Source organism: Lagopus leucura, unplaced genomic scaffold (assembly GCF_019238085.1).
Source record: "Lagopus leucura isolate 7727_CA_CO unplaced genomic scaffold, USGS_WTPT01 Super-Scaffold_100016, whole genome shotgun sequence".
NCBI lineage: Eukaryota > Metazoa > Chordata > Aves > Galliformes > Phasianidae > Lagopus > Lagopus leucura.
The window spans coordinates 13,742,081-13,768,967 of NW_024962270.1; the positions used below are offsets into that span (position 1 = coordinate 13,742,081).

The following is a 26,887-nucleotide window of genomic DNA, read 5'->3' on the forward strand; positions in this document are numbered from 1 at the left end:
CAATTAGCACATCCTGCTGGTATGTCCTGTAGCTTAATTGTCAACAGCAAAGGCATGAATGGCATCAACAACTTCTGAAATTGAACATGCCCTTCTGACTGGACAAATGGGAAACCCCCCCCCAACTGGTGCCTCTGTGGAACGAGTCCAGCTGCAACATGGAAGCTGCCTCTGCAAACAGAAAGTCAATACGTGTTAACATGAAAGCCGTGGTATGTCTGAAACAGAATTGCACAGAGGACATTTGTAGAGAAGAGCCAGGTTCTAAAGATGAATGTATCGAGCTGCAGATCTTTATTGCTTTGATCATCAAAGTCACTATTTTTTTTCTCTATTTTGGCAATAACTCTTTACACCTGCATGGTAATTATGCACAACACTGTACACTTCCCTGCCGCACTCAGAGTCACAAAACCAAAGGAAACTAAAGTGGGTAGGCAGATGGTGAAACTGGTCTCTCACTGTCAGGTTAAGTGATCAGATAGCAGTGCACCACAATGTTAGCCAGCAACGAGAGCTCAAAGGGAGAGCTCCAAGAGGATGCAGGGCTGCAGAGCTGCAGCTGGCATCACTGAGCTCTGCCTGCGGGCTTGGGGGAGAAACAGCCCACAGTGAGCTGTGCTGCAGAATAAAGTTGTGGGGTCCTGCTCAGCCACTGGGTTTCATCTCAGTACCTCATACTTCCACAGGATCCTTCATCCAGGAATAAAACAGGCAGGGCAGCATGTGAGAAACTTAAAGTGCTATTGCCCATCCTACACCCATTTTGCACATTTCCTGTCTGTGGAGATTTCTGATACTGTTTGCAAGTATGCAGCACATACACTGAATTACACAGCTGAATTTCCAGGAAACTGAAATGCCAGATTCATATTTTACATGCAGTGTTGCCCAACCTTCTGGAAAACACAATTAACAATCAATATTAATTATGTTATTGCCAAGAAGATTTTAATTCCCTTCCAGAGAACCCTGCAATAGATTGAATTCAATCCGACATGCACAAGAAATACTCAGGGCTGATACAAGCATTTTGAGAGACCGCATAGTAGAAAGAAGAATCATATAAATCCTGCTTGCAATTTTGTCCAGGAGGATGCCACTTTAAAATTCATGTGAAGATCCTGATGAAGGCAGAGTATTCCAAAGCAGCAGACTCTGGAATCAATTAACAAAACAATTCTTATTAACACAGGGAATCTCCAGACATTATCAAGGAAGCATAAAATCTTTTCAGAAAAGCCTGCAGGGAAAAACATACTTTAATATCAAATTGCATCCTCCAGTGTATGCAGAGATTGAGGGGCTCACACAGCAGAACAACACAGGGAGAATTTAAGGCAGGAAGTGCAGATAATTTATCTGAATAAAGCTTCCAGGACAATAACTGATTTATGTTGATAGCAATCCAGGCTAGAGCCTAACCAGGCTGCAGGGGTGAGCAGCATCACTCCTCATGGAAAATAACAGGGTGTTTTTACAGATGAAAATAGCTTAAAACATTAGCTTTACGCTTCCTCCAAAAGACTGTTTTGTCAAAGACCTGTTCTTAACTCTACTGTGCCTCAGAAAAAGGTGCCATGTTTTTCAAACAGTGAAAAACTATTGATGCAAGGTGAGACACAATGACTTAAATTTCAGAAGGAAATCTATGGTCTTTAATGTCACCCAGCCTTTATTCATACAAGAATTGCAAAATCCATAAACTGGTGCAGAGAGAGAGAGAAAAGTATTGAAAGGTTCACAGCTGCAAAAATACAAGCATGTGGAAAAAGGGAAAAAAGAAAAATGAAACCCTGGAAGTGGAGATGGCATCACTCCTGCTAAAAGCAAGGTCAGCACTTCGCACTGGAGACTATTTGATTTACTCTATTTTGTTTCAATTGAAAAACAAAATCTTTCCTTGGCAGATTCTACTCTACACAGTCTATTACAGATACTTCTGAGACACCCAGCATCATTTATAAAGGGACACTTATTACTGCTGAACGTGAATGTTTTGTTAAATTTCCCGACGTTGCCAGAGGAAATATGTGCGACGCGGCACAAGGGGGCATTCAGCTGGCTGCTGGAGAGCCCAGGCAACCTGGGCAGTCCTGCTGAGAGGTGTGCAGTCTGCCAAGAGGCTCACAGCCTCCCCTGAAGGATACATAGGCTGTCACAGGACCTGCACCCCTGCTTCACCCACAGGACTAAAGTCGGGAACATCCCATGAGGGACCACTCTGGTTTTACCCTTTTCTGGCTACTGCAAATTAATCAGATCAGAAGAAGGACCCACTATGCATCTTGACTGCCTATATTTATTTAATGGAATACAGAGGGGGGTTTTTTAATCCTGCTACGGTTGAACAATGAGGCACAAAATCATCTCATTCTCAGTGGTCCCTGCAGCCATGCACAGCTGTGTGTCACTGTGTGCAATTTCCTCTTGTGTTACATAGCACAAAACACAACTAATGCATTGGAATGCACAGTTTTTAAACAGGACACCGTGGTTGTAGGAAGCATTGCTATGTTTACCAGTGTGTATGCAGTAAAGCTGTACCAAACCACGCTTTAAACAAGGTAACTTCTGCTCCTGGAGAGCCAAACTACCATAGTGGAAAGCTTTAGGAGAGTTCCCTGGCCTCATTTTGATCAATTTGGGGCTTATCTCACTGCCTCTCCAGGCAATAAAGTCTGTTGCCTGTAGATGGTGTGGAAAGACATGCTATACATACTTGAACTGACAAAAATTGTCTATCCATAAAATCCATCACAAGCAGCTTGAACAATATACACTGGAAAATATAGACAGCTTCTTCCAAAACACACACACACACAATTTTCTCATCCATCACCTATATGTCATCAGAAAAATTGGACAGAACAGGTGCTCTAACATTGAAAAAGACAGATTCATGTCTGCAGAAACATTATGCTAACTGATACAGGCTTCACCAAATTGTTTCAGTCAGGAAAAAAAAAAAAAAAATTACAGAACCCAGAAACCACCATTTTAAAAACAAAACATTTGGATTTATCTGAAACTGAATCAATTCTTGAAGCCTGAAACTATTATGGAAGCTTTTATTCTTAATTCTCCAATTTTCTGGTTGATCCCCAGCTAATCTCCAAAATCTTTTTGCAAGTATATTTGAAACGAAAGACCAGCGAGTTACACAGCTGCTATCTTTTCCCATCATGTCCCAGTGTTTCATGTTTCAGTGGTTTTGAAATCAGGCAGCATGATATTCTGGGATATCCAATCCGTTTATAGGATGCTCAGAACTGCAGTGAGATCGTGGTGTTATGGAGGAACACAGCCTGAGCTGTTAACGTAAACATGTTTAGACTACCACTGATTAAAATAAGAGCAGGATAATGTTATGCTGACATAACATCCTCAGGTCCAACTGCTTTTGCAGTACCCCACAATGGTAGAGAAGACACTCGTGATGGTGTCACGAGATCACTGAACACTTTGAGTACATTAAACTTGCAAGACAGTTTTGAGTCCCCAAACCAATTCAGATTCAATGCAAGGTTAGACCCTGGGTCAGTCCTTTGCAGATCAATGAACACAGTAATTAGCTCTTATCTAACCTCTAGGGAAGAGGAACACACATGAACTGGAGTTTTGTGACCACCAGACTTCATTAGAATCCAAACTTGGTGACATAACTGGTAAGGCCTAAGAAGACAAACCTACAGCTGATAAAGATCAATGCTTTACATGTTCTTTTCCCAAGCCACCTCTCACTCTGCACCTCCATCCTTTCCCAAAACAATGAGAACAACAAAATTGTTAAAGAGTCTTTGGGAACTCAAACAAAGACCAAACAGGATTTGTCCCACAATGTGACATGATGGTTTCCCAAGGTATGTTCACCAAGGGGCTGCAGCGTCCATCTCAGACTGAGATCTCTGAATCAGAAATCAGATAAAGAAATCACGGAATCCTGCGGCAATCCCCCTGAAGCACTGCCCCACAACTCTTGGCAAAGCTGGCAGCCCTGTGGTTTCAACTATGGCACATTCTACAAACGTCAGTGGGAGAAAGCAACAGGCAATGCTGCTTGCACGAAAGACAGTTCTTTCTCCTACCACTGAAATAAAAAGCCTGAGAACGGGTCGGCAGGCAAGAACTGGGCATGGGCTGTGCTGCAGGACATGTTTGTAACAATTATCCAGGCTGTGTGGGAGGCAAAGAACTTTCCAGGATTAAACTTGCTCTCTTTCCAACAGCTTTGCTTACTTCAGGTGAAGAGCTGAAGTTTTCTCCTTTGTCAAGTGACAGATCAGCTTGTTGCACAGCAGTGACACATGCTGTCCTAGGTCCATCGGTGGGAACATGCCTTTTTCTGGCAGGGACAGCAAATTAGTAGGAGCTCATTTCCATTTATTTTTTCAGAAGAATGAAGAGTACAAATTTGTTTGCTGTTTTGTTTTTAAGAAGGGCTAGCAGTGAAAGAAGTGATCAATATAGTGGCATTTCTAGCCACAGCTCTACAAGCTTCTCACTGCAAACTGTCCTGCCTGACACAGGCAAAATGTACTCCTGTATAAGAAATGGCAAAAGTAGCAAACTGACACATTCCTAATCATTCTAAGTGCCATCAGACACTCTGCCATTTCTGAAGTTCAGCCCCCTGACCACATGGGCTGGGCCCAAATGCTCGATGTTTGCATGTAACAAAACTACTGCAGGTGAAATCAGCACGCACCCTGCGTGCATCACTCCAGGAGAATGAAGTGTGCAAATAATGAAGTATATACTGAATAAAGTAAGCAGGCACGGAATACATACTATCAGGAAGCAGATATACATTTCCCAAACAACTGCGTATCATTTTAATGACTGCTCTTGTGTTAGGATTCAAGACAGCAGAGTTATCATGCACTTCTTATATTAAAATGGACTCAAGAAAGTGGAGTCATAGTGCAGCCTTGCATTATTTTTAAAAATTCCTGATCAGAATTGCAAACATTAAACTTGACTGAACGCCAACAAATGCAAGCCCAATACATGGGGCTGCATCAAGCATTCAGATGCAATCACAAAACTTACGTGATCATGTTGTAAACTGCATTTCAAAACAACTTTCAGCACATCTAAAACATCCACATGGTCCAGCAAAACAATTACATGTAGGTGGTGAGCTGTGTCACTCCATGCAGCAGAACAGCATTCAGCAGGGCTACTATCCAATTCTAGGAGAGCAATGCACCTTTTTTTAGAAGTGTCTGGGCAAGTTATCCCCAGTGCAGTGCCACTGCAGGTTGATCCTTGTGCATAAGTGCTTCAGTGCCTCCTGTGCTGTGTGTGTGTGAGGGCTACACACTGCCACTCGCTAATTTAGAAGCACTTAAGATGATAAAGCAGATCCACTGCCTCAGACTCCACAATGGGGACACGCATGAATGGCTGCTAGGTGGATTCATTGATATTACTGCTTCCTACATTTACTCTTCCTCTTTATGCAGAAACCTTACTGCCAATTTCTCTCTTGCTCTGTGCAAATACGATAGTTTAACCTCTAGCAATTACATCATGGTGGTTTCAGCTACGAAGGCACACGGTGCCTTTGAATGCTTCATATATAGATATGTGTGATAAATGAACTCCACGTGTTTAGTGCTACAGAACTACCTCCTGGCTCCCTGACAGAGTAAGGCCAGACGACACAACGTGAAGCCGTGTGATAGCGACAGATCTCCATGCTGCAATGCCTACAAACAGTCCAACAGCGAGTCTGCTTTGCAGTCCTCCCTCTATGACTGCACGTCAAAGACTCCAGGATTTTTGCAGCTCTGAGGCTTTTGAGGTTTCTGATATTCTGAAGACCAACAGTAACACAGGGCAGGTAACATAACTAAGGGAAGCACGCCTCAGCCTCTGATGGGCAGTGTGACACAAACATGTTGGCTTTGGATAAACAGAATCCCCATGCAAGAAAGCTGGAAATTGCTTCACTGCAGTGACCATCACACAGTTCCAGAGAAACTGGTTTGATCTGGATCAATCATTTTTATACTCTGGTTTTTAGATCGTTACATTGTTCTAGTGGAGCTACAAGGTCCTGTGTACCAAATGTACCTTTATGACAACAGGCAAGGAGCTTTTAGGCTGCCTACAATCTCATTTAGAATAGAGGCCCTGGCCTTCCAATGATTATCCTTTACAGTAGCACAGAAACTACTGAGTCTAGGCTGCATCTTAAACGCCAAATACAAAACCAATACAAACATTTTCTTCACAATAAGTGAACATGAGTGTAATTTGGCTTTGATTTGAGACACAAAACACAAAACCAAAGTGTCGCTGCTTTAAAAAGAACATATTCCAATAACATTGTAAGGATGCCTAGCCAGATCAAAATTAGCATTCCAGAATGGATAATGACAAAATATGTACTCTAAATGGAGAAACATTGAGCTGCTGGACTGTGACAACAAAGAATCACTAAAGATACACCAGCTCCCTCCTTTCACGCCTTCCTGCATAACAAACCCACGCTTTCAGTGGGACGGCTTCCCACCTCCCTGACACTGAGCACCGTGAACCCAAAGGAAAGAAACCCACTATTTTCTGTGGCTTTTTGGCAAGCTCTGAAGTTGAAACTGTTCATAAGATGTTGGCATATGCTGTTGGCATATCCCATCATGGCATCTCTGTTTCCTCCCAGAGATAAACTATAGCTGTTTACACCCTTCACCAGGACTTGAAGTTAATCAGCAGCTCTCCAACCCATGCCAACTGTCTCACAGGTCCTCCAGACCCTATGCTATATAGGAAAACTGCACAAATAGATCTCTGCATCTTTCTGAAACCAAGCAAGTAAATGAATCTCCTCATGATGTACTCTTCATTCATTCAGTGAATTCATGGAACTTCTCAAAAAAGTGCCCAGCGTTTTCTTCCTTCTCTACAACGTGAGTTAAATTTAATCCCAACATCTAACATGTACATGCATAAGTACATAGTGGAGGAGGAGAGAGAGGAGAACCAGCTCATTTTAAAATTACAAAATAATAAAAACCAATTTAAAACAATATTGTTTCTTCTGCTAACGCTGAGTCAACTTCACATTAATGACAAATCTCCTGCTCTGCCATGAACCAGAAACAAACCTCAGTTGGAATACACCCTTTGTCACCCTTTTATCTACCCCAGTATTACAAAAGCTTTGGCTCATAAGCTAAAAATAGCTGATCTGTTTTGCCACAGCAGTAACAAACAATGCCTGAGCAAGTTCCAAACATAAAAAGCTTTGGGGATCTGTAATCAATGGAACAACACGGAAAGCAAAGTTTTTTTGGTCTTTTACTACAGTGGCAGAAACCACAGCGCAATCTGTATGGGGAGAGTTAGGCATCTACCCTGTGGTTCCTACTGAGCAAAGACACCAGTACATGGCCCAAACTTGGCAAGGCTGTTAGAGACATCCTTATGCTTTTGGCAGAAGGGAGCTGACCACTTTCAGCATCAGTGTCCTCTGCCAGCTGGCCAAAGAGCACACAGATGCAAGGGAAGCAAATTATCTGCCCGCTGGCAAAAAGAAATGCTGAGCATCACGTAAGGAAAAACCCTGTGTATGGAGGAGTCCACATGTGTGACTGAGTATGCAAGTGAGCATGTATATATATATGTTTACATATATGTACATCTGCACCTGGGCATTGGGAAAAAGAAAAAATGCAGTTCATCTGGCAAAATTGTCTGCTGCTAGTCCTGTGGTATCATTTTCTGTAACGTTCTCACAGAAACAAACTGCACTTTGAATGAAATCTGAGCTGAATCTTCAACATTAAACAAAGGACTGCAGGATGCTAGAGAATGATTTTCAAAGAAAGTCAGAAATCTGACCCCATTAAGAAAGTGCCCATACAATCAGTCAAGTGATTTTAGCAACCTAAAGTAAGCATGTAATTACATTTACCCTCTTGTCTTTCCCCTTTCTTTTTGGTTTCTTAAAAAAGGAATGCCTGCAGAAAAAAAAAAAAAAAAAAAAAAAAAAAAAAAAAAAAAAAAAAAAAAAACCAAAAAACACTACACCAAAATTTAGTCAAACAGCCTTCTGAGCTCAGAAGATGCACAAGAAAAGACAGAAAAAATAATGGGACAGGAACATGCAGCCAGTGGGCTGGGTGCAGCTGAGAGAGGGAATCTGCCTGTAGATTACTGAGATTCTGCCATCAAACTCCCTTTCTCCCGTACACATCCCATCGCTATCATTACATGATCAACAGATTTTTATGAAAACTAATGCTTTCTTTAGAGAAATTCCGTGGGAACTATGTATATCATTGACTACGCTTCTAAATATTTCTTGAAAACTGCATGTAATGCACGAGCACATTTGTTGGCTGTAAAGGTGTACAACAGCAATTTTTTGCAATGACAGTGCAGAGAGGGAATATGAGATCTGTGTGCTAATGAGCTGACACTGCAGAGGCTAGAGCAGTGTTAGTATAGTGCACTACAAGTGCAGAGCAGAAAGACATACATGGGCTATTTCTAGAGAATACAATCCACAGAACCACGCATAATTCAACATTAATACTAACATCCTTCATCACAGATTGCAGTGAAAACGTGAAAGGTGCTTCTAGTGATGAATTTATACCTTTCAGTTGTTACAGCAATGTTATTTTGAAAGAAAAGAGCTGGCTCACACTGAGCTTCTTGAAGAAAACACCCATGTTTTAGCTCATTTTAGACATTCAGGTAACTTTCTTCCTTTCTGTTTTTCTCTGATTGCAAAAAGCTTTCTATTCTAAAAGGTACAATAAATCCTGCCAAGGCTAAATGATAAACTTTAATTCACCTTTAATATGCTGAAATTTTCCTCTGTGTTTGCATATCTTCTCTGCGAAGATATCACACAGCTAAATAAATAGATGAGTAGATAAACACAGAGTGAATGAATACCTTCTGCACGCGTGTAAATTAAATATACAGAGAGAGGCTCGGTGCTAGCAGTGAAGCAGAGAATGCATGTACATGAATCAGATTATGCATCATTTAACTGAAAAAGGAATGAGAAGGAGGGGCTTAGGGCAGGAATTTTCTTTTGCTTCTAAACAACTTTGCTCTCATGTTGGGATACTGCCAAATCAAGCCTACTGGAGGTGGGCCTTTTATCTCTGGCTCATGAGGACACTTTAGAAGAGATTTTTTTTCCTGCCTCGGGAATGCACCAGATTGCAGCAAGTGGGATGTGCAGTAGTACAGTAAAAACCTAAGTCTCTTCTGAGCAGAGCCCAGTTCCTACACACATGGACACTTACTACAGCTAGTACTGTACAACACAGAGAAAAGAATACAAATTATTAGTTGATGGATATGGCCTTGCAGAGGCACTAAGCTCAACCCGCATAGGCTACTTTGCCTGATTTCCCTTCAGCTTCATTATATATCCCATCACAAAGTCAGTCACAGCCTTTGTCTCTGGTGCAGACAGAGTCACTGCAGCTTTCTCTCACATGGATTTCTGCCAATTGCAAATATTGATCAAAAGGTTGTGTGACAGCACCGGAGACAATTTATGCTTATCTTCAAGAGAAGCAAAAATGTTGTGGGAAGAATTCCTTCGTGGCTGCACCCTGAAATTATCTGCCACTCCAGGAGGAAGCGAGGATAGGATTAGGGGCTTGGGAGCCAGCACCTTTTACATGTTAGCCATGTAGCATGAGGGGCTTAATTCATTCATCCCAATGCACTGATACGTATGAGTGTTCTGATCTTCAAAGACAATTGCTTGCAGATCTAGCAAGAGCAACTGTTCTACTTCCTTCTTTCTTTCTTTCTTCTAATTTCAGCTACTGAGACCTATCAGCCTAGTGACTTCCATTCACGGTACTATTTTCTTACCAACACTGTTACCAGATGGTTAACATAGCTATGGCCAAGGTCACCTTTTCATTCTCTTTCTTCTGCTTCATTTTTCACATCTTCTATTTTTAAATAGGTTACTGTAGGTTGGTATTCTCCGGTCTACGGTTCCTCCAGAGGTTTGAGTTTCCCAAATTTTACTACACTGGTAATATACGTGTTGGAATATGCAGCCCTGTTCTACAGAAAACCAGCTCATCCTGCTACAGCCAGCCCAGCTTTCACTAAGCAATGACAAAAATCATTAGATGTCACAGGACGAGAAGCACGCTGACTAAATAATACATGGGCTGTCTCTGAAGGCGCGTGTGGTTCACTGGTCATGGTGGGATCTGTGAAGAAGTGCTGGGAGAACTTTTAAAAAACAATCACTAATCAGTCGAGCAGTTTAATGTATTTAGTTCAAATCCTTATAATTGATATTTAGGAAACTATGTGTGAGATACAGCCCTCTTGAAGGGATTACACTGATTAAGGATTAATAGTCAGATGTTTGTTGTAAGAGCTGTTGAGGCAGGATGGGATTAGTAAAATAAGATGCAAAGTACAGACACAATTTTATTTACCCTATTTTTTTCTACTTTACAAATATTTTAATTGGATATAATTACCCCCCCCACCCCCCCAACTTTTAAAGGTCCTACTTCAAGGCCCTTTAAAAAGTGTAGTGCTGCATTAACATGAAGCAGTCACATGGGGGATACATTAGAGTGTCAACCCAAAAGTTACCCAAGAATTTCCTTGTGGTGTACTTCACAGCCACCACATTTCTTGGAAAATTCAAATACCGAGGAAGAATACTCAGGAAATGATAAGAACAATCCTAACCCCGACAAACAAAACTGAAAAAGATCATTCAAACGTGGAATTGTTTTAAAATAGGAGATTTTCAGTACGCTGACATTTCAGTGCAGTATCTCACTGCAATGCCTCCTCTTTGAAAATGCAATATTGCGAGTGTACAAACAGGAATCTTGTTTGTAGCACAAAGTTAGTACACTGCACTCAGAGGTCCTTTGGATCATGTGCTGTGTGCTGCAACTACCTTGCAAGGGGACTCCATTCATTTTCAAAAGCCTATGATAAAAACTGCATAAAACTGAATATAGACACATCAGTAAAACACATATTCAGGAACCGCTTCTGATAAAGGAATGCTTATTTAAATGCAGAACACGCACTGGTCTTTCAGAATGGGATTTGGCATTTTAACACATTTCCACCACTCAAAGTTCTATTTTGTTTCCTTTGTTAATAAAGGCTCAAATTATACAGATTCATTTCTCATGCAGAGCTGTTTCACATGATGCTAAGCATTCTGATTCCATCTCTCTCCCCTCAGCTCTAAAGACAGTCATCACTTGACAGACTTCTCAGCTTTTAACAGGACTTCACTGTAAGGAAAGAAGCTAATATTTCAGGGCAGAGGAGGTATGTAAGCCCCTCTGCTTCTGTTTCTGAAGGTCATTTTTGATCAGCTGCTCCTGTTTTATTCCTACACAGTATTATTTGCAAACAGCCAGGCTGGAGCCTCAGCAGAGAAGAGATGCTACCTCAGTGGCAATCCACTGATCACAGCTGCACAGTGATGCTATATGCACAGCCTGGTTGTTTTTCTGGAAAATAAAACTAAAAACGAGAAAAGAAGTGGTGAGGGAACTTTCCCTAAGGTATTATTCAACCACATAATGCTGCAAATCCACGGAGCCTGACGGCAGCACTCACATTTGTTGCGCTGTATCACACGAAGGAGTACTCCAGGCTGCCAGGGGCAAAGGGAATGTAATAACAGATAACAAAGAAACGTATTTCTTAAAAGCACGTATTTACTTACAAGCATTTGTCACTGAAAAACTGTTGGAAGAATCCAAGTGATCTACGTGGTAGTTCAGATGGAAGGGCTTTTCGGTGGTGTTTTGGTTTGTGTTGTATAACTGCACAGCAAACCGAAACGCGCTGTGCTCCTGAACAGTGTTTCTCATGAAAAGTCCACCTAAGAGAGGAGAAAGCAGAAAAAAAAGAGAAGGAAGAAGGCATTTCAGAGCGGGTTGTTAGCGCAGGCAGCGGCAGTAAGTTACATTTGCATATCGCGCATCACGGCGGGGAACGGACAGCACCAAGCTACGAGCGTGCAGCTATGGCAGGGCGCGCACGGAACGCTGCTCCGAGTCTGAAGTTGGGCTGCGAGGCTCACGCACATCGCAGCCCGGTGCCCCGGAGCCACCCGGAGCTGCAGCACCGCGACGCGGCCACCGCCGATGCCCGCGGGGGACGGGGCGGCGCAGCCCGGGAGCGGCGGTGCGGACCTCCGGAGCTCCGCCGGAGGGTTGCGTGGCACGGGCAGGCGGGGTGCGGGGTGGGCGAGGCGCGGTGCGGACTGCCAGCCGTGCGGAAGCGGGGCTCGATGAGCGCGCACGGCTGAGCGCTCCCGTCAGGGAGGAAGGGAAAAAAAAAAAAAAAAAAAAAAAAAAAAAAAAAAAAAAAGGCAAGTTTCCTCGCACGCACGGCCCCGAGGCTCATTCGGCCGCAGGTTCGGGGCACGTCGCTGCGGATCCACGCCATTCAGCGCTCCGCGGCACGGGATGCGCTGCCTCAGGGCGCGATTCCGCAGGAGCACGGAGCGAACCCCGCGTCGCCGAGAGGCGGACGGAACGCATCGCGGGGACCGCCGTACACCGCTCCCGGCGGCGGGCGCGGACCTTTCCCCGTCTCCCCACGCTGCCCGGCGCCGCTCGGTGCGGCGGAGCGCTTACCGATGCTGATGGTGTTGGGGAATCCTGCCCGCGCCTCGCCCAGCAGCCCCGCCAGCAGCAGCAGCACGGCCCGGCCCGCGCGCTGCCCCATTTTCTTCAGCCGCTGCGGTTCAGCCCTAACACCGAACCGGCGGCACGGGCATGGATGGGCGCGAGCGGAGGCGCGGAGCGGTGTCAATGGTGGAGGCGATGCTGGTGGAGGTAGTGAAAGGATGCTCCCCTCCTTGCTTCCCTTCTTCTTCTTCTTCTTCTTTTTTTTTCTTTTTTTCTTTTTTCTTTTTTTTTTTTTTTTCCTTTCCCTTCCTCAGCTCCCTCTCCTCCTGCCTTCACCCCAGCCGGGCAGGGCTCATTGGCTGTCAGGTTGCCTTTCTCCCCCGTCTCCGGCAGCCCCCCCCCCCCCCCCCCCCCCCCCCCCCCCCCGGGGCCCCCCCCCAAAGATGGGGGGAGCGGAGCCGGCCCGGGAGGGGGTGATCGATCAAACTTGGCGGGAGGCGGGCGCGCAGCCCTCGGCCCGCCCGGCCCCCGCCGTCTCCCGGCCGCTCGGGGCGGCACCGCTCGGGGCTGCGCTCGGTGGGAGCTGCGCGGCCTCGCGAGGGCCGGTCCGCGGGCTGCGGCTGTCCCTTTAAAGCTGCATCGCCGCTGCGTGTGTGTGTGCGTGTGTGTGTGAGTGTGAGTGCGGGGCGTGCGCTGCCTGAGGGGAGGGGAGGAGGCGGAGAGCCGGGGCCGCGTAGAGAAGAGCGGGGCGAGGGTGCGGGGAGGGGAGGCGGCCGGGGTCCCGCCCGGGCACGGCTGGGGCGCCGCGGGGCGGCGGGGCTGGGGCGGTCGGGCGGACGGAGCTCTCCCGGAGCTGCCCGCCCCGAGCCGGAGTTGCCCTCATCCCGCTCCGGTGCTCAGCGCTGCGGGGAGGGCTCCTGCATTCATCCACCCGCAGAGCGCTAAAGCCGGGGATGAGGCCATCCCCTGGAATGAAATCCGGCAAAGTCTCCCTGCTGTCCCTCGTGCCGGAGAAAGACAAACTGGGAGCATCTCTCCCAGGTGCCTTGCCGAGTTGTGGCCTAGCAGCGGGCACGGGGCAGCGCTGCAGGCAGACACCCACTGCCTCCGACCGTGTGCCGGCAGCAGTGCACAGGCACTTAGGGAGCTGGTGTGCCTCTGCTTGGAGATTGGTTCCCTGACTGCTCGTCTTGCACCCTGCTCTCTCTGACACCTCACTGGAAGGATCCTGCAGCTCTTTTCTTTTTGCTGCTTTGAGGCTCACTGTGCGAGATGGAAATAGAAAAGAGATACTGGGTCGCTCAGTCCACCTCCCAGGCCCAGGGAAGACTGTTCTCCGCTTAATGTTCCTTTTCCTCTAATTTCAGCAGGTCACTTTCCTTTGGTCCTTCACTGTCTCTTTTTTTTCTTAATCTCAAGCTGGTGGGTTTTTGTTCTCCATTCAGTTGCTTTAGGGATAATACTGAAAGCACTTGGCTTTGCATTTGCAGAAGAATCAGCCACTGACACTGGATGTAGCTCAGGTAAGTGCTCATGTAAGACACTGGCAGGTGACTGCACACATCACTAAAGAACATCACCAATTCAAACCACTACTCCTGAAGGAAGCCAAAGACACATATAAATAAAAGGGCATCATATTCATGAAGCATTAAACACTTGCATTACCTTAGCAGCATAAATGTGACTCCTTACCTCTGGGTGCATACATTGTCTGCTGCTTGTGTGCTCCCTTATGTGAATTACTCCCAGGAGATGGAGTCTATTTCAGCTCAGGCAGGGGTAGAGACCAGGCTGTGGGGTGGCTTGTAATGTTCCCTGCTTAGGTTGTTAGGCTGTTGTCACTTTATCTCTTTGAAGAAATAAGTGGTTATCTGTAGAGATATGTGGAACATAAATGCCATCTTTGTATCTATTGCACTCTGAGCTCAAAGCACTCTACAAATATTATCTATGAATTCCTCTAAACATCTCTCTGAAGCAGAATTGTATTCTTTTCTTGCAGATGTAGAAACTTAAATATCAGTGGAAGTAACTCACCCAGCTCACCGAGGCAGGAATTTTCAGATTCAGAATTGAGACCACAAACAACAGCTGGGCTTTACTGTAGAGCACACCTCTCTCAAATGCCCTCCAGTAAGCACAGCAGACCTGACAGTTACAGGCAGGTATGTGAACATTAGAATTCCAAGATACTTGTGAAAAGTTTGTCCCCATAGGGCAATAATTTGCCTTTCTGGTTAAAAGCTACTTATCTTTTTAGTGCTCTACCTATCTCCAGCCCATTTTTAACACAGCATTCACACAGTCCTGCAGTCACAGAATCACAAAGGTTGGAAGGGAACTCTGGAGATCGTCAGTCCAACCCCCCCGCTGAAGAACGTTCCCTACAGTAGGTTGCAAAGGAAAGCATCCATGTGGGTTTTGAATATCCAGAGGAGGAGACTCCACAACCTCTCTGGGCAACCTGTTCCAGTGCTTTGTTACCTTCAAAGCTTTACTGTTCACTTCTGTTTCTGTTCACTTGCTCTCACCAAGTTCTTCCTGTCCCTCCAGCTTTGTATTCCTGCTATCTGCCACCTCTGATGATGATGTACTGAAAAAACATGAAAGAAATTACATTTAACATTATAATGTTAGGACAAGAGAAGACACAAATAACCAGGAATGAAGGGGGCATAGGGCAGTCTCTCATTTCCATGAACAGCCAGTTGGATGAGCACCTCATCCTGAATAAAATGGTGGCTTCACAGCCTCATCTCAGAATGTTTTGTTAAAAAAAAAAGATGATCTGTACTATATCTGTACTATCAGTACTATTAGCATTGTCAACACACACTTCATTTTTTTTTGCTTAGTTAGTTGGACTCATGGTGATATTTTTGGACACAAATGGTACAGTGACCATACCATGCAGATGTTGGAGAATGTCATAGAGGCTTCATCCCTGTTTCTTTCTTACAGTGAACCCAGTCTATCTTAGTATGATTTTATTTGGCTTCATGTATATATGAATGCCTTGCAAGTAGTTCACATACTTTAGTTGGGATGCTCCGTGACTCCATGTTAACCAAGGTCATACCAGATGCTTTCCCAAGCCTTCCTTAACTAAGTACAACTGAGATCTTGCAGGATAATCAGAGCTTTGTGTTTAGATGAGTTATGGTGGCCTTGGACAACAGGGGATTCTGACTACTGTCTACCTGATCAAGAGGAGGTAATGATTTATAATTAGCTAACGTGTTCTCATTGTAATGTCTAATACTGGATTAGAAAAATGCTATAGAATGTGGGACACAGTGTTCTCACTGAGCTTTCTGATGTTACTAGGCTAAACTCATGGTTTTCGCATAAAGTCAAGGCAAAATCTACATCAGGATTCTGTGACTCTACCTTTGCCCTAACAGCACAAAGCTGACTTTCTAACTTTTGTAAGTTGTATTTTTACTTGCAAGAGAGAGCTTCAGATAGTGAGTATCTAGAAACTGTTGTTTCTCCCATTACTAAACCTCAAAAGTTTATAAATAGCAATAAATTGCGCTCTATAACATCTTCATCAGTGATATTGGCAGTGGGATCGAGTGCACCCTCAGCAGTTTGCAGATGACCCCAAGCTGTGTGGAGCAGCCAACAGGCCCGAGAGACAGGATGCCACCCAGAGAGACCCAGACAGGCTGAGCAGTGGGCCCAAGAGAATCACATGAGGTTCAACAAAGCCAAGTGCAAGGTCTGGCACCTGGGTTGTGGCAACCTCTGCTATCTGTACAAGCTGGGAGATGTAAGGATGGAGCACAGCCCTGTTGAAAAGGACTTGGAGGTACTGGAGGATGGCAGCTGGGCATGAGCCAGCACTGTGCACTGGGAGCATCCAAAGCAGCACAGCCAGCAGGGCGAGGAGGGGATCTGCCCTTCTGCTCCGTGCTGTGAGAGCTCACCTGGAGCGCTGCGTCCAGATGGGGAGTGCTCAGCACAGGAGAGACACGGAGCTGTTGGAGCGCATCCAGAGGAGGGCACAAAAACGATGTGAGGGATGGAACACCTCCCTGCGAGGACAGGCTGAGAGCTGGGCTGTGCAGCACGGAGAAGGGAAGGCTGTGGGGAGAGCTGAGAGCGGCCCGTTGGTAGATACAGAAAGGGGGGCTATAAAAAGGAGGGGGACAGACTCTTGAGTAGTGTCTGTGGTGATAGGATAAGGGGAAACTAAAAGAGGAGAGACTCAGTTTGGACATAAGGAGAAGGTTTTCACTGTAAGGGTGGTGAGGCACTGGCATAGGTTGCCCAGAAAGGTGGCAGTGCCCCGTCCATGGAGAAACTCAAGGTCAGGCTGGACCAGGCTCTGAGCACCTCATTGGGCCTGTCCCTGTTCATCACAGTTGGACTAGATGACTTTTAAAGGTCCTTTTCAACTCAAAAGATTCTATGATTCTATAAGTAAATGTATTACCAATTACGTTACAGTTATTTTTTAACTGTTTATTTCTTCATAAAAACAGGAGATAGAATTGACGGAACTTTATGTTAATCTCAGCATTTTGATTAGCTTATCTGATTAATTCTACAACAGACAGCCTACAGATAGGAATGATAGCTGGGAGAGACAGAAGCAAAGATGAAAAGGGATTTAGGGAGAAGATGAAACTACAGATAGCAGGAGTCAAGGGTTGGGAGAGGGAGAATGAAAATAGACATTATAGCTTCCTGTATTTTGGAGAGCAGGTCAAAGGACATGCAGTTAAGATTTGATTTGAGAACAAACTGTTGAAGCTCTCTTATTTATCTTTCATTACCAAGCAGAAACAGAGACACACAAATTAAAAAAGCAGCAGATGACAGTTTAACAGAAATACTTTGCTATGCAGTTAATAGCTAATTATTAAGCTGCCTTCTACACGGTATTATTGGCAAAAATAATTATTTTTAAAACTTTGAAGTTTTATATGATTAGCAGAGTACATGCATCAGACTAACTATAAGAAAAACCACAACACACTGGGATTAATATTCAGAATTCATGGCAAAAAGTAGCTGCTGGATGCCTCAGGAAAGATCTGTTCTTCCTATTCCTATGCATGATGGGAGTTTACAGTCTGTCTGTCCTTCTCTGAAAGTTTCTGCAGAGGCAGGATAGCAATCCAGCTGAAACACTGGTTGTTGGCTTCTTTTTTTATTATTATTATTATTTGTTTTGCTAAGAATAATCAGCAGGTGAAATCCTGGAACCACAGAAACGTATGACAGGTTTATTACCTCGGTCATTGCAGCTAGGACTTTATCCATTACATCCTGGCAGAATAATTTTGCCAGGCATATAGGAATATGTTCTAGCTCATGGAAGGGTGACCAAGATTTGTATAAGAACAGGCTCAAAGAGGAAGCTCGTTGATAAATAGAAGTCATTACTTCATTATTAGAGACTAATTCAACCTTAGGTAGCAGACAGAAATTCTTGCAGCAATTCTAATCGGACTTGAACATGGACTGATACAGCAATAACCTGTATATACTACACTTGCACAACTAAGACAAATGTGGAAACAGTCAGCATGTACAAATGTCTTCATTTTTCTTGGGTTTGTGGTATTTTCAGGATGCATACTTCTAGTCCTAAGAGCTAGGGGGATGGTGGAAATGTAGGGTTATTACAGTCCCATAATGTCAGAAACAATTTATATTACCTTCTGCTTTCTGATGAATTGTACACTAGGCACTGCTGGCAAAACATAGCCCTGCAATTCTTATTTAAACCCTTACTTTTGCTGTGCTCATCTGTATTTATTACTTAAGGAAACAGTAAATCAAATAAAAACGTAGTGGCATCCCCCATACACTGCTAATAAAGTGAATCCACTCTCTCTTTTTTTCCATTCCTATGAATGCTGTTTTCAAGCAATCTTGAGAGTTATATCCAGTTCAAAATATTTTAATTCTGAATTTAATTACTGAAGTATATATTATTTAAGACAATCTCCTTTAGCTGTAAGTAGTGAATAATCATTTCAGATAACTGATTGCCAGTCAAAAAGTCTGCTTTCTTCCCAGTGTTTATTTGTATATTACTAAAACTCAGCTCAGTTCAGATCTCAAGCAGTGTTTTTTTTAGTGAAAATATATTTGGAAAACAGCACAAAGATTCTTAGAAAGGGATTTCTAGACATTCAGAATTTACATTTTTCACTGAAGTTTAAGATTTCCAGTTTTGGCCCATTCCACTTAATCACAGAAATTCCTACCCTCCCTAAGCAAGTACTCAGGTAGTTAGAGTTATTTTAAGATACTGACAGCTCTGTATCAGCATTCAAAGAACCTCTGGTTTTACTTCTGGATTGAACCTTTGTAGCACTAGGGTATGGAATTCACTTCATATAGACACTATATTAATATGGAAACAAAATTTAACAGCAAAGGAAGCTTTGCCTCCATTAGTTCTGGACACTATGGGGTGTTTGTCTCTCCCTTGCTTTGTCACTGGCCAAGAAGTACCACCTTGATGGTAAAAAGAATTGCCTGTGCAACTTCCATGAAAATGAACTATTTCTTCAAAAGAAAGAAGTGCATAAAGCATGTGTGAGAAGAATGAGCATCACTGGTACTTTTAGACCTTTTTTTCCTCTTACCTTAAGACCTTATCTATCACTCAAGTTCAACAGCATCTCAAGGTCTAACAAAATAATAACAGGAAAAAAGCAAAGTGTCTACACAGGGGAGAACAGTCCAAAATCTGAGAAAGAAAGAGAGGAAAACCAAAGGAAGAAGAGATATATGTGATTGTAGCATCACAGTCTAAGCCACGGGCTGGAGATTCTGACCTCTGTGTACTAAAAGATCTAACCCACAGTCTTTAAACCATATTTTGTCCTGTTGTGAAGGACTTGCATTATCCATTTGCACAGAGATGAATTCCACCTAACATGATTTGTTTCATCGATTTCAGCAGGATTAACTGAGAATACAAAGATGGCTGCAGTTGTATACACTTACCTTGATGCGAATAAAGCAATATGGTTCTGATAATCTGCAGTGTTTGGGAGACATCAAGTCTTTCAAAAACACAGTAATTTATTGGAAAAAAAGAAGTGATATTAACAATATATATCGTGTTAAAAGAAGTGTTCTTACACTTTATAACATTTCTATTCCCAATTAAAAGTTGTTTGGCTTTGTAACTCACACCTTGTAGCAATTGCACTGGATCCTGACAACTACAGTATAAAATTGACTAGCTATCTGATTGCTCTTTCAGCACAATAGAAGGCATAAGAAGTGAAAAAAAAGCAACCTTGCAAAATGGTTTTGTGAAAGCAATTCTCACCTTATATCAATTTGAAGAGTCTTAAGCATTTTCCAATAGATCTGACATGGTTCTTATATAGCAAATTGAAGTCAACTGACAATAGATTTACTTTTCTTAATTACCTTTTGCAGACTCTTCAGAAGTAGCCCCTGAGCCCCAAGGAGTCCGCAGACCCAATTTGCAGGAAAATAGATATTTATTATCAGCAGCTACATTTTGTTTTATGATCAGTTTAACTTGAAACTACTGTTGAACATAAAAACTGCTAGAGTCTTGTTTTCACTTGAGTTCTATTTTGTCCTTATGAACAGTCAGGTCCCTTCCAGCCCCTGCAATTCCGTGATTCTGTAATAATGAGTAAGCACTCAAGCACTAACATGAAGGTATGCTCAGCGAACATCCATTTTTGGGAAGCTTTTCTAACCAGTGATGTTTCTACAGCATCCTATTTTTGATTTCCAGGCACTGTGTTGCACAGACAGACATTACTTTCAGCAAGTTTGAAGGCATTTGTCTAAGTGTAACTCGCTAGCAAAGCTTAGGAAGAGTCACCCATCTGTCTGGTGTTCATAGTTACCCAGTTCTTAGTGTTGCTCTTCAAATATACTGGGCCAAGTCTTCATTCAGTGTAAAGTACTTTAGACTAGTGATATCATTGCTATTGTGGAGTATTGTACATGGACTCTTCTGTACATTGTGTACATTCTGTACATAGTGTACATTGACTTTTCTGCAATGTAAATGAAATACCATATTTTGCATGGCACAGAGATTGGCCAGCATACCAGACTGCACTCCTTTCAGCCTTGCATGTCTTTTGTTTAAGAAGTAGGTAGCAGACCTCCCAATCCTTCCAGCCATCCCTTAAGACTAAAGTTAAAGCAGAAATTTGCTGTTGTTTAAAATTGATTCTATAATCTTGTACTTTTTTTTTTTAAACTATTTAGCTCAACTGCATATGAACCCCCGAATAACCATGTCTCAAGTGTGCAAAATTAAGCTGAAATGAGGAGCCCTGTGATTTTTCTTCCAAGTATGCATTGAAATCTTGAAAGACTTATTTTTAATTCTTTAAGCAGTTATTTTATCTTTTATATTACTTTCTAAACATTCTTTTCTAAATGTTATTCTAAATATTCTGTGATGGTTCCACTTTCTAGCTGGCACCCCTCTAGTACTAAAGAGAACTGTTTAAAACATAAACTCATTACTGGATGATCAATCTTTAAGAAAGAAAATTATTTTGACTTGTCTGATAGGGCCTCTCAGATAATCATTCATGTATCGTAGCAGATGCAAGACAATAAAGGTAAATCGAGTAAAATCCGTCTTTTCAAAGCGAAGTGCTATTTCCTTGGTACCTGTGATTCAGTAGCCCAGTAGCCTAATCTAAAAAACATTACCTTCGTTAAGCATCATTCTGTTGACTTCAGCGGTCTTTCATTAAGTCTAAGAGCTTATTTTAAAGGATGTGTAGACATATCCTTAGTCTTGAGTTGTGATGAAGGGTAGGGAACAACAGGAGAAGCAAGGCAAGAATTTTTATTTAAAATCTCTCATAAATTATTTGTTCCTCATATATTATAAAGTATAAAATGAAAGAGCACAGACCGCTCTTTTTTTGGGTAAAGTGGCAGAGATCGATCGCCTTATAGTTCTAACTTGAGGTCTGTTGATGTGAAAATCACCCTTGCTCAGAAACGAGACCTTTGCCATTTATACCCAGGTTGTGGGTACTGACTCTGAGAGGCAACCAGCTCAACAGTTAGTTTCATAGTGATAAACTAGTTAGTTTAAAAAGCAAGACAATTGAAAACTGACCTTATCACCTTGTTATCAGAAGGGTTAGCCTCACTCATGTTTTCTTTGGGGCTATAATATGTTAAGTGGAACGTAATGAATTAAGGGGGAAATCCAAAGTGTAATTTTAGACTTGACTTTGAAAGTTCTTGCTTTTGTGTTGCAAGGCAGACCTTACACGTTGCTTTGATATACTGTTGTTATTTGCAATCTAATCTTGTATAATAATTAACTCCAACTGATCCACTGCAGTGCTATTAGCAAAGTATTGGGGCCTATTAAATTGGACCATGAATACACAGTTGCTTTCCTTATTGCTAACATAATTATGCTGTTAGAGGGGAAAAAAAAACGAGAGTAATGGAAAGGTGTTGCTAAATAGGGCTCCTTGGTGCTGTAAATTTTTGGAGTGCTGTTATATGGTTTTGAAGTATTAAGTATATGTGAAAAGCAGCATGCTGGAATCTTTTGGAAAGCACTTGTTTCCGTTATTGTTTAGGAAAACATTCTGCTGTCAAAGGTGAAAGTCAATGTCAGCAGCACCAAAGGCTATGTTTTCACTGCAAGCTTGTTCATACCTTTAGGGCCACCCCGTTCCACATAGCATCACACAAGCCCTCATGCATAGATACATGTGAACTTTGAACCTGGCTTTGCCTTTAGAGCTCAATTTGTCTTCTAAGTAGATTACTGGTCCTAAAGTTCTCAAAGAGGAGATTGGCTTTAGGGCATACATGAAATCATGTGTTTGCTATATATATCCAGTTGGATTATGGATTCAGTTTGGAGAATAAATATCTCTCTTATGGACTTCCTAATGTATTAAAGCATGAAAAGCAAGTAAAAGCTCTGTCATAAGCAAGGAGACAGAGCATTTTTCCAATTTTCTATTAATTGGATCATAATGACTCCTGGACTATGTAGTTTCTGAATCATTCATCTCCCGTTTGGCTCTTGCTAGAAACTACTTGCAGTTCATATACATCTAACTCAACCTTTAACCCTTCATTGCAGAAGAACACTGAAAGATGTCACCTTAGCAGGCTTCACTGTGGTAGATATAGAAATGGCCAACTGGAAAGTATGGCTCAGAGTATGAGGAACCCCTCTCCCTTCCAGTCAGCTGTCAACAGAAATTCTTTTTACAAGTAAATAATAATCAGCCCAGTGATATTGCTCTAACAGGTCAGTTCCTCTGATTTCTGAGGAGAGTACTCTGGTTGAGTGGGAAAAAGGGGCTTGTGGATGACAATGTAATTGAGAGGATGGAAGCAACTCAGGAAAGGCAAAAGCAGTCCTAGGACACCCCGTGAGGCAATATATAAAGAAACTCAAGTCAGTGATACAATTAGCAGTCCTAGTTATACTGCTGCAGACCTGCTGTCAAATACCAGGCCGTGACGGACACGTTTCCACTAAGACAAAAGACTACGTGAGTTTGGTTATGTACTCCAGATATACTCCGCAATTTTAGCTCAGACCATGACCTCCTCAACGGCAGCGCGAGCTTTGATCAAGCTGAAACAGAAATTTCACATTGGAAATGACATTGGGAGCTTCATGAGCACTGAGACTTGCATTTAAAACAAGACCAGAATCCAGCTGTTTCATTTGTTCACAGTGAATGCATTTCCCATACTTTGTACAATAATGAACTGAAAGTCAATTAATTTCTGCATATTTTCAGTACAAAATGTACGAACCAGCTTTTTCAAAAATCATTAAAAATTATTCCTGTGTTTTTCAAATTTCCTAAGAGTTATTTGGTCAAATATGGGTCTCCATAACTACAAACTCACGTATGCTTTAATTATGATACATTTTAAAGAAGCTGATAGCGATCTTCTAAAATAGATACATGAAAATGGTTCTTTCTCAGAACTGTAGCTGTAAGCTGAGCACAGATCAGCAGACAGCACTTCTCACGTCTGTCATCAACGTTCATTTTTGACTACAAAACATAACTAAAGTTTCCAAAATCGGTTCATCAGGGAAGATCTATGTTCTCAGTGTAGTTGGTGTTCATCAAAACGCTTTTGCTGAATTACTAAGGTTTTGGGACATACAAGAACATTTAAGCTATTCAAGTCAAAGAGAAACTGAATGGCAGCACTTGGCAACAGCAAAAGCACTTTCCAAAGTTCACAGACTGCCTCAAGATTACCAGACGATTGTGCCCAGAAATATAAGGACGTATCCTGGAGATAAAGTTTGGGTTCTGAGTACAGTGAATAAGAAACCCTTGGTGACTTCTGTGGACATCAGACTAGACTCCTGAGTTATGAGATCACAAATGCAAGAAGAGGGAGGAAGCATTATTCTAATTTTATTTTGACCATGCCATGACTATCACATCCTAAAATAACGCACTACATGCATGTGTATATTCCCTACCAGAGGAAATATATTTCTGATTCAGAAGACGGAATGCTTCCAGATGACCCCAAAATGACCAAACATACTCCTTCAGAGATTAAAAATGCCCTTTCAAGCTTTCAGTTCTGCAAACTCATTTGGGACCACCAGAGTTATTTGCTCTCCCCTCCCAGTCTCACTACCAAGTGCAGTCTATAAAGGCCAAACAAGGCCTTTGACATATTCTGTGTGATACCACAGCTTTCTAATTGTACTCCCAGTGATGCCATAGCTGCTCAAAGCCTGCCATGTGTCCATAACAATGAAATTTCTGAAACTTCTACACAGTGCTTTTGAAAATGCTCATAAGAATCCAGCCTGCACCTGCAAGCTCCTTCTGGGAAACAGAAGCAAGAGAGCAGTGAAAGCCTGGTTCTGGCATGAAAACCACCCTAACTGGTTCTTAACCCTGGAAAATGTGAGCAGGACTGCCAAGTGAGGATGTGCAATAAACATTCCCCACGCTGGGCAAAACTGCTCAGGTGAAGGTTAGCATGGCTTGCAGTTCTTTCTATGACTTCTCCTGCTCAGCGGAGTACATGATTTAGTTTCTCCGGGACAATTTGGAGATGAAAGGCAGTTTGATCACAAAAGCAGCTCTGGTGATGCACGAGCAGCATGGAAAAGAAAGCTGTTGCACACAAACATAGCAATAATGTTCCCTTCCGATGGGTTTAGATTATTGGAAAACTGCCTATATCCTCCCTAAACTTCACTTCTCCTGCATAATGTTTTTCAGTGTTTTAAAGACAGAGATTGAGATTCTCCTCCAAATAGGGCAGTTTTCTAAAAAGGAGAGATAGAACAAATTTTGGGGGGTTTACTGACTTCTTCAGCAGAACATTTTTCTGCCTAAGAAAGGACTGCATACCTCAGGATCTAGCCCTACAGCTTGTGTGTGAAGTAGAGAAATCATGCCATAGGAAGCCAAAAAGAATATAAACACAAGCAAAGGTTAGTTAATATTTCATTTTTTTGGTTGTTCAGAGATAAATTCAGATACTAAGCACAGATTAACTGGATTTGGGGCTATAGAATGCCTGTTACATAGCAAGGTCAGGGCTGAATGAAATGACTAGAAATCGATCAAATGTGCAAAGTGCTATGGGGGAACAGGGCAGTTAATCATTTCAAAACTTTACTCTGAATGTGCTGTACGTGATCAATGGCAGTGGAGATAATAAAGCCAGCAGCCTATAGCTCTGCTCCAGATAAAGATGCTGGAATTGCGTTTGGTCTGATTAATTCAGCAAAATTTGGGTTGCTAATTAATGACGCTTTAAACGGAAGGCAGAAAAGTTATCTCTGATATTTCTTAGAAAGCTATGTCTTATTCTCAGAATGCATCTGGCCAGTGTTGTTTAGTAAGGACTGGAGAGATGTAACTTCTGGCGAGGGAAGGACAATCCTTCATTTAGACTTCTAAAAACCTACGTGGGTATAAAGTGCACGTGCTTTTGGTGCAAGAATTGCTCACTGCCTGGCATCCATTTGCTGGCAGTGGGATATGCATTTACAAGCCCCTTTTCCCTCCTAGCTCCAAGGGATTAAGAATGCACCAATTCTTTGCGCCTTGGGACTCAATTCTGTACCACTGAAGTCAATAGAAGCTTTGTTATTGACCTCAATGGGCAGAGGCTCAAACCCTCAAAGAACACATTATGTGATACATGTTTTTTTTCCCTAAAAAAAACCTTAGCAGTTTGACTGATAGAAAGAAACTGAAATAGAGAGGTGAAAAACAAACTCTGATTCCCCAGTTAGGCAACCGACTCTACGTGTGAACACTGTGTAAAAGCAGACAGAATAACTGCACTGAGCAGCTGCGTTCTGCATTAACTTTTAGGCCACGAATAATATTCTCAGACAAGAAGTCTCTAATTTACACACCTGAAAACAACATAGATCAGGAATTCAGCAGGAGCTCTGTGAGCCAGCAGCCTGGTTATTTTGGATGAGGCATAGATGCAGGCACCCATCCGTACACCTCTGGGTTGCAGAATTTTCACTGCTGTGTACAAGTGGAACTCTTCTCGTTTCTCTGACATTCCTTCACCTGCCTCCAGCAGCCCCTTCACCCAGTGCTCCCATAAGCCTGAGAACACTGCTGCGAGCAAATGAAAACCAAGACTACTTTCATAACCATTTACAGCCGTATCCTGAGTTGTAAGCAAGTTAATGACTGCACATAATAAAATGGATACTTTGTAGCCAAACATAGTCAATGGCTGCGCTTTTCCCTCCTAGCTTCAGCATTAATAACAAACTCTCTCTGTTTTTCTAAACTTAATCTATAAACAGAACAGCAGGGCCTGCATATACATATTCATGTGAAAAACCCTCAAGAGGAATTAAAGGCAATAGCACTATCCATCTTCCTTACATACTGAACGAATGAAGCACTGCCTCTGGGTTGTCAAAGTGTTACTGGTTGCCTCGGTCACCAGCCATTGTTTCATCCTTACCTGGATGATTTGCAAGCACCTCGTCTCTATTCAAAACGGCCTTCCAAATATGTCCAGTGAGAATGTTTATTTGCTCAAATCCTCAGCACACCTCATTTACCAAAAACAGTCCTGGGGAAAGAAAATTCCTCCTGTCACCAGTATGCATAAAAGGGGGAAAGCCGCCTTTCCTAGAACCTGCAGACTGAAGCTGAACATCAGCAAACACACTATTTAGAGAGAGGGGAAGTGCTGCAGAAGTCTTCTCGTACTAGTAGGGGTCAGAGCACCAACTCCCAGACAGAGAGACC

General features: G+C 42.8%; 1 protein-coding gene across 2 annotated transcripts in view; it reads right to left on the reverse strand.

Annotated features, from left to right (window-relative positions):
* The window catches only part of GRIA3 (glutamate ionotropic receptor AMPA type subunit 3), a 141,949-nt gene extending 129,137 nt beyond the window's left edge, over positions 1 to 12,812 (reverse strand). For both annotated transcript variants that reach the window (XM_042876548.1, XM_042876549.1), the window contains exons 1-2: positions 12,633 to 12,812; positions 11,714 to 11,872 (exon numbers count right to left, since the gene is read on the reverse strand). In XM_042876548.1, coding sequence (XP_042732482.1) covers positions 11,714 to 11,872; positions 12,633 to 12,723 — 250 coding nt within the window. In that variant the 5' untranslated portion in view covers positions 12,724 to 12,812. The remainder of the gene's footprint in view (positions 1 to 11,713; positions 11,873 to 12,632) is intronic.
* Between the last annotated feature and the right edge of the window lie 14,075 nt (positions 12,813 to 26,887).